Here is an 8,681-nt window from a genome sequence, read left to right as displayed (position 1 = left end):
TGCCATTTGTAATATCCCTGTTGGGAGTAAGAACTCAGCCCCTTTAAAAGGATGTTCCTGCAAAAGCTTTGAATACGTTGGACTCTTAAACAGCTGTCCCTTGCAAGCACCTTGATTTACAGTTGACACTGTGTGGAAACCCCCCCCCCCATTTGGTTTAGATATCCAGAACAATATAACCAACGTAGCAGTCAATTAATGTAAAAAGGGAAACATTGAAACACCCAAACTGTACCCTCACACAATTTGCAATCTGTTACAGGTTTATGAGAAAAAACTATTTGAAGAGAACATTAATTAAATCAGCATCAATATAACAGATGATATGATATTCCCATTGTTTGACTCAAACATATACATTTAATTTAAACACATTTTAACAATGAAAATAAACTGCTCTGCGTTACTAGAACGTTAGTTGTATATCTACCTTTATGTCCCTAGTGCATATGTCGATAGACTGAGCTCCTCTCTATAAACATTTTTATTCTGACTAAAACGCACATTTCATTTGCCAATAACTAAAGAGTTGTAAAATAGTAAATTGTTAAAAAAACAAACTATAATCTGAAAAAGTCCATTAAGCTATTAATTTTCGTAAGCAACTGCAGATTCTAAGTTTATTCAGAACAAAATGCTGAATGATTACAGTTCCCGGTAGCACAACAAGCAACAGAATTACTTTTGTAATAAAATGATTTTACAAAATGGAATGTTAAAGTCCCAGATTCTAAAAACTGATTTGGTTTAAAAATAGTGGCAGAATTAGAATCCTCCAGCTTGTAAATCTGCCATAAAAATTTCAAAAGCATATTGCTAAAACACAATCTATGTTATATATGTACATCCAGTTAAAGAGAAAGGTTCAGTTTTCTCTGTACAGTGTTCATTAATATAATCAGTGCGATAACAGCATTCATACTCACAATAGTGTGTATTACCCAAGAACGGTTATGGGCCTAATAAGTGTGCACTCTTTAATTTAAATTAGATATATGTGCTTCTGTTTCATATACAGTACAAGTCTGCAGTCCCATCCAGGGCCTGAACAGTAAGTATATGTTCATAATACAGAGAGTACTTAGCTAAAGTACACAAGTCTCAATCATTTCAGTTTATAAAAAAAATGTCACCTGTAGACTCAACTTTAAAGTGTACAGTTAACTTTTTCTCTCAGACATAACATTTTTTACTTTTTCTTATTTTTGTAGAATGTAGAGTTCATCACAAACACAGCAAATAAAAACCGTCTGCTCGCCACCCTGGTGCAGGGTCAAAACCAAAACCAAACAAGTGTTTAATTTGCCCAATGGTGGAACCGACATCCTCTCCTTCACTACCAGAGTCATTAATTAAATGAAGTTAAGAAAAATATCTGGTGTATATACAATACATACAAATATTAGATAAAATACATGCTTGTTTTGGGCAATTAATTAGGTTCAAAGTGACAATATGGACGATAACTATCGGAACCAAATGCAAGTCTCATGAAGAATAAGATGCTGGAACAGAGTGATGTTTTCAATAATTAATAAAGCGGCTATTACCCTCTTTAATAAAGCGAATACTGTCTCTTTTTGTAAAGAAAATCCAAAACCAATATCTGCAAAAAGCTTTGGAGAAAATAGAGAATTTAAAAACAAGACACCTTATTCGAACAGATGCTAATGGGAAACACTTGAGCTTTGGGTTGAAGAAAAGTAATCTCAAATGTCAAATTTATAAACACTTGTAACCACATTAAAAAGCTGCAAGTTATTCATAAATTGCGGTAAGAATTTGCAGGCTCTAGAAGCTATTTTTCTTCTTCTTAGTGCATCTGAGTTATGGTCTTGGGTACGGGTTACAACTTGATATACACCGATTTCTAGACCTTGTCCACCTTTTTATGCTCAATAGTTATACGCTCTAAAAATACAATTTGAGTGTCTCCTCAACACTTCCACTTGCAGCACATGAAGTGCTACTGCACTATTGAATTATCAGTATTATCTCATCTTCATCTTAACCATGATGACGGGACCCACTGAGGCTCGGTATCCAGCTTATTAATAAGTCGCAGGAGTTCTTGAAAGGCCTTTTCCAGATCTGTATTAACAATTGCAGTGTCAAAATAGTGACCATTGTTCTGTTCCATTTCACGTGCCTTTTCTATAATTTCCCGAAGTTCATCAGGCTACAATGGAAATAAAATAAAACGTTACAAATAAGAAAGGTATAATACTTCTTTTTAGCAAATACCGACCTCCATGCAACAATTTTTTCAAACATTCTCATAAGACTATTTAAACAAAAACATATGGCCAAAGGATAATATTTAGTAATAGCATCTAACATTTTATGATGCAAAACAGATAGTTTTCTCTTACTATAACATTTCAGCCTTCTGACATGTTTAACATTTTTGCATTAAAAAGGATTAATTTAAACAGCTTATTATTATTATCATCATTTATTTGTATAGCGCAACAAAATTCCGTAGTGCTGGGTATAGAGATAAGGGTATACAATGACAAGGATTTGTGATACAATAAAAAAAGTACAGGAGGAAGAGGGCCCTGCTCTGGAGAGCTTACAGTCTAAATCTATACTGAAAGTAGCATAAAGTTGCGACTGTGCACACCTGGTAAACGGTCCAATTCTCACTGGTTACATACAATCTTTTAGCTAACAAGTTTGCATGAAGCTAAGCAAGACTATTTGACAAAGAGAAGACTGACTTTGGAGTGAAGCACAGATCAGGTAGACGTTATACACAAACAAACACCATGTGGTAAGGGAAGCCTTTTAAAGATTATATGAACATTTATAAAAAGCAGCAAAGTCACTGCATTAGGCATTTTTATAAAGGAAAACAAAAGTCACTCTACAGAAAAGTAGCACACAATGTACAGCCAAAAATAAACTTGTAACACACGCATATATAAAAGGAGAATATAGAAATCCTAAAAATATAAAACCACCACTACACCCCCCCCCCAAAAAAAAAAACAACCAACCATATCAACAAACTAGACAAAATAACCTAAGCAGTTAATTATAAATGTTAAGGCTCATACAGATGATAGAAAGTAAAAACCGATGGCAATCTTTAAAGGGAAAGTCTAGTCAGAATTTAACATTACATGCCCTATCTGAATCATCAAAGTTTAACAACCTTTCTATTTACTTTTATCCACAAATTTGCTTTGTTACCTTGGTATTCTTAGTTGAAAGCTAAACCTAGGTAGGCTTATATGCTAATTTCTAAGCCCTTGAAGGCCGCCTCTTCTCTGAATGCATTTGACAGTTTTCACAGCTAGAGGGTGTTAATTCATGTGTGTCATATAGATAACATTGTACTCACTCCTGTGAAGTTACTTGTGAGAGGGCACTGACTGGCTAAAATGCAAGTCTATTAATAGAATTGAAATAAGGGGGAACTCTGCAGAGGCTTAGATACAAGGTAATCACAGAGGTAAAGTATATTAATATAACAGTGTTGGATATGCAAAACTGGAGAATGTTTAATAAATGGACTATCTTTTTAAACAATACAAATTCTGGTGTAGACTGTCCCTTTAATTAGATTAGTAAGAGCTCCATTAAGGGATGCAACTTTAATAGGCAATGTGGACAATACTTCTCTTCTTAAAGAGGTTGCACTTTTATTGGCATTATCAAGATTAAGTGGGTCCATATAATATTCATCAAGGGCTTTAAAAGGAATTTATATATGCGTTACCTGCTGTTCTGGATGATTGTAAAAATTGCAAATCGCCATAACAAAGGCAGTAGGGAAAACTCTGGTGCAAATCTTCAAGTACATTTAGGGGGTTTAGTAAAGCTGCAGATGAAAGCATTTAAAACAAAAAAAGACTAACACAAGATTGCAAGGACTTGTTTGGAGGGTTTAGGAGCTATTTATATAAAAACATAGTTAAAAGGCAAAAACCCCAAACAGAAGTAATTTCCCATTGTGCCTCAAAGGGTAAAGAATCCTCCTTGACTCCAAAGTGGTAACTATTAGAAAAATTGCTAGTGGTGCCAAAATACCTATAATAAATTTTATTTAAAATCCACAATAACCAGGTGTGAGGGCCACAAAATTATATTAATCACAATAAAATAAGAAGTGTATATTATCTACTACACCAAAGAATGGCCAAAACACACTCACAAGTTGTTATTTTAATGTGACCTTAACTTAACTCAATATGATACAAATATAAAAAGGTAATTTACAGATATACAATATCATGCACCGAAGTTACCTAACCCAGTTGTTCGTGGAACAAAAGTATCCAACCCCACCGTCAAAGAAGGGTAATCCCAAAAAGGTTCCAGTCCATGCACTGAATTAAGTAGGATTCCAGGCTAATAAGATATAGTCCCCAAAGTCAATTAGAAAGAAGAGCCACACAGGTCACCATTCATAGTAGGTCTATAGGGGGCATGATTCTACTGGGGTTATATACAATCTTGAACTTGTGAGGCACAAGCGTGGTGAAAACAGTCCGCCACAACTAAAACCTAAGTGGCCATATGAACAGTACATCCCACAACCACACTGCAAGAAACGTATCCCCTCCAGCAGAGGCCACTCACCTAATATATATCCTCAAAAGTCTGTGCCTGCATAGAACTTAAAAGCAGCTTTAAATAATTAACTATAGCGGTATCTGCAGACGACCAAACAAGAATCTTGAAGACAAACTAATGTGTATACAAACTTGCATTGGAGCCTTGGTATGTCCGTTCCAAGGAAGCCCTATGTCGCCCACAGGGGTTAAACACGTCATCCGGCATGTTGGATGTTTGTCTTCAAGGCTCTTGTCTGGGCCACTCAAACAGGTTGTACATCTCATATATAGACTGTTAGAGTAACCTTGCCTGTACTACCATCTTAAATATACTAGTGTATTTGGCATGTAATATCAGCAAAACAAATTCCTACCTATCTTAAATTTAAAATGCAGTATTAAAAGATACATTATCTTGAATATAATTAAATATAAAAAATTACTTATGCAAATATATTAGTAATATATGTATAAAAAGGTACTTCTTAAAAAAAATTAACTGTTAAAACAATTAGTGCATTACAAATGAATCTTCACAGATATTTTTACCGTCACTACAAAATCACCTACCTTGGGATTTCGACCTTCCTTAGCCAATAGTGCCCGCAATCTCTCCTGAGATGGTGGTGCAATAAAAATGATGTATGGCTTTAAATCTGAATTACGTAGCATCTTAAGAGCCTTAGGAAAAAATAGAGATTATGCGTTACTACTTACGCCTTATACCTATTATATGGATAAATATTTTTACAAGTATGTATAAGAAAGGATATTTTATATAAGTAACATAATTACATTTCAGAAGCAAAGAAAGTTTTCAAAAACATTAATGCAATAAGTTTCATATCAACATATACATATTTTTTTTAAATAGTAAAAAAGTGTTGACTTTTAGGTCATGAGAATAAGGATGAATAAGTCTTTAGTTTTCTGTACTGTGAACCATAAATATTGAATCGAACTGAATAAAAATAGATTGTTTGGATTTAATATTTCATAATTTCACTTGAAATAACACCACTGTAAAATAATGTTATATCTATATATATATCCTGCTTTGCCAAAAATCATCGACTAGATTTGCTAAAACAAATCCATTTGGCAGAAAACTCCATATTCTTATTTTACATACTGTATTAAGTTTATATCACGGTTTCATTTGCATTAACACCACTGTAAAATACAATGAGTAAATGCTATATCCAGCTTGCCAATAAAAAAAGCATCAACTGTAAAATACCACAGACTGCCCTACAACTTTGAGTAGAAAGAAATGAAAGACAAATCAGATTTTATTTACAAACTTTATTCTGCTGAGAGAATAATGTTCCTGAACAAGGGTCCAATATCTGAGATTAAGCATGATCATTATAATAAGATAAAGAATATATACTCAACTGCAACAAACTACAAAGTTTATTGTTTACTTCAAAATCAGGGATTCCGTAACCAACCTACTTAACACAAAGCTTTGCAACGACTATCTGATAGGAACAACGTTTTTCAGAATTAGGGTAGGCAGCAACTGCTTGTAGTAGGAGTACTGGTGGGTATAGGCCTGGAGTAGATATAGACACCTCCCATAATCACATTTTGGCTATTAGTTCATTTATACCCCAAAAGCCTACAAGGCGAGCAAGGATTTCTATCCACAAACTAAAGTTTGCAGCAAGCAGGCCTTCATATGGTTCTACTTTAATAGTGAAGAAACAATTACCATATATTTCACTCCATAAGACACACTTTTCCCCACCCTCAAAAGAGGAAAATGTCTGTGCGTCTTATGGAGTGAATGTGTGTGTGTCCTGGAGCCAAATCGCCAAGTGCAGGGGCAATGTTCCCTCTATTGAGCGTGGCAGCGCATTGATTTAATTGACACCGCACGCTAAAAAATTATTCCCGCACACCAAGGGGGAGTTGAGATAGCACATCACATGTGGAGTCTGCTGTGGCCTGGAGAGACCGAGGTGGTGCGGAGCATCTAATTGTAAGTTTAAACTTCAACTTATTTGGGGCATGTTTGGGGTCTGCCTGGCACCATATTGCATTACAGAAAGTACTGAATTTGATTACTTATCCGCGGGCTCAATATTTTATAAGTGCTCTGCTCTGGCGAGCAATACAATTATCCTAATCATATGGGTGACCCATATAATAAGGATAATTGTATTGCTATTGGAGAAACAGCATACATGTGTAAATATTCCTGATTCCTTAAAATCCCATGTATTGGCAATTTGACCGGTCCGGTGCAGTGCTAGCCCGCAGTAGGGCTAAAAGTAGGGTTTAAATTTCGTGGATTCAGTAATGTAATTGCATTACAGACGATACTGAATCTGATTGGTATTTGTTGGTTTTTATGGTACAGAGTTTAGTCAGCCTTTTGATTACCGGTATATGTTCTATGGAAAAGTGAGGATAGCTGCCTGAGCTCTAAGTGAAATTTAAATGGGTAAGATGGCTATTTTACATAATGCAATACTTTTAGCCTTGCACTGGTTTAATATACAGTATGTACTTATTACAGCTTCTAAATATAAGTGCTAAGGAGCACAACCCTCACATATCCTGCTCACATGCCAAATTTAAAATGTGAAAACCGGGGGTAGATTTTAAAACAGCAATGTGTGTGTGTGTTTAAGAGTTTGCTTGAGAATGTGAGGGTGTGAGTGTATTTGAGAATGTGAGTGTGCTTGAGAATGTGAGTGTGCTTGAGAATGTGAGTGTGAGGGTGTGAGTTGATTCAGAATATTTTTTTTCTTGTTTTCCTCCTCTAAAAACTAGGTGCATCTTATGGAGCGAAAGATACGGTATAAGCTAACTTTAAATGTGTTTTTCACAGGAATAACAGGCAAGGGTAGGAAGAAAACCTCAGACAAGTCCTAATCAAGCCTGTAAGACAATTCTACCAAACTGGGCTTGATGGCAATAGAGAAAATCTAATTGGTTCATGAAACTTGGCCTGGGCGAAAGTAAAAATCAGACAAAATATATTTGCCCTGACAATATAAAGAATGTGCTGTCTATTACTAGGATTCAGACCAAATCTCTCTGACCTTTTAGAAGGATCTGACATGACCTAGAATCTTTGACAGGCATGTCGTCCAGAAGAAAACACAGACATACCTTGATAGAATCCGTTTACAGTTTTTAAATCTAATAAATAGCCAAACTATACATTCTTTCTTTGGAACAATGAAATGTATAGTGTAAAAATAATTGATCCAGGATGGACACATGACGGAGTACTCCAATATCCACATGAGCAAAACTAAAGAGACACTCCCATTCATTTAGGTACCAAGCAATCTGACAAACCTTGGAGGATCACTTATATTTTGCTAAGAATTTGAAATTATTAAAAACCTTGTTCTCTGGAAATGTCTCAGCCAGAGAGGAAACCGCTAGAACATCATGTCCTGCCTTGGGCTTGCTTTGTGATGTTCTTGTAAAAACTAATTATGCTTACCAGATCATTTCCTTTCCTTCTGTATGAGGAGAGACCACGGCTTCATTCCTTACTTGTGGGAAATACAGAACTTGGCCACCAGGAGGAGGCAAAGGCACCCCAGCCAAAGGCTTAAATACTCCTCCCTCTTCCCTCATATCCCAGTCATCCTGCCAAAGGAACAACGAAAAGTAGGAGAAATATCAGGGTATAAATGGTGCCAGAAGAACAAAACTTAGGTCCGCCCTTCAGAGAAAACGGGCGGGCCGTGGAGTTTCCTCATACAGAAGGAAAGTAAATTATCTGGTAAGCATAATTTATGTTTTCCTTCTTAATATGAGGAGAGTCCACGTCTTCATTACTTACTTGTGGGAAACATATAACCAAGCTCTAGAGGACACAATGAACGGGAGGGTAAAAATAAGGCGGACCCTATTCTGAGGGCACCACAGCCTGCAAAACCCTTCTCCCAAAAAGCTGCTTCAGCTGAAGCAAAAACTGCAAATTTGTAAAATTTAGAAAAGGTATGCAAGTAGGACCAAGTAGCCGTCCTACAAATCTGTTCCATAGAGGCCTAATTCTTGAAGGCCCAAGAGGAAGCCACTGCTCTAATTGAATGAGCCTTAATACTCTGAGGAGGCATATGACCCGCTGTCTCATAAGCTAAG

At 35.9% G+C, this 8,681-nt stretch overlaps 1 protein-coding gene across 1 annotated transcript in view; it reads right to left on the bottom strand.

The window, feature by feature from the left end:
• Nucleotides 1-245: 245 nt before the first annotated feature.
• The window catches only part of PALS1 (protein associated with LIN7 1, MAGUK p55 family member), a 304,998-nt gene continuing 296,562 nt past the window's right edge, over nt 246-8,681 (bottom strand). Inside the window, exons 13-14 of the mRNA XM_053697684.1 lie at nt 5,136-5,246; nt 246-2,179 (exon numbers count right to left, since the gene is read on the bottom strand). Coding sequence (XP_053553659.1) covers nt 2,003-2,179; nt 5,136-5,246 — 288 coding nt within the window. The 3' untranslated portion in view covers nt 246-2,002. The remainder of the gene's footprint in view (nt 2,180-5,135; nt 5,247-8,681) is intronic.

The sequence above is a fragment of the Bombina bombina genome, chromosome 1, assembly GCF_027579735.1.
Source record: "Bombina bombina isolate aBomBom1 chromosome 1, aBomBom1.pri, whole genome shotgun sequence".
In the NCBI taxonomy this organism is placed as follows: Eukaryota; Metazoa; Chordata; class Amphibia; order Anura; family Bombinatoridae; genus Bombina; species Bombina bombina.
This window is presented reverse-complemented; position numbering and strand designations above follow the sequence as displayed.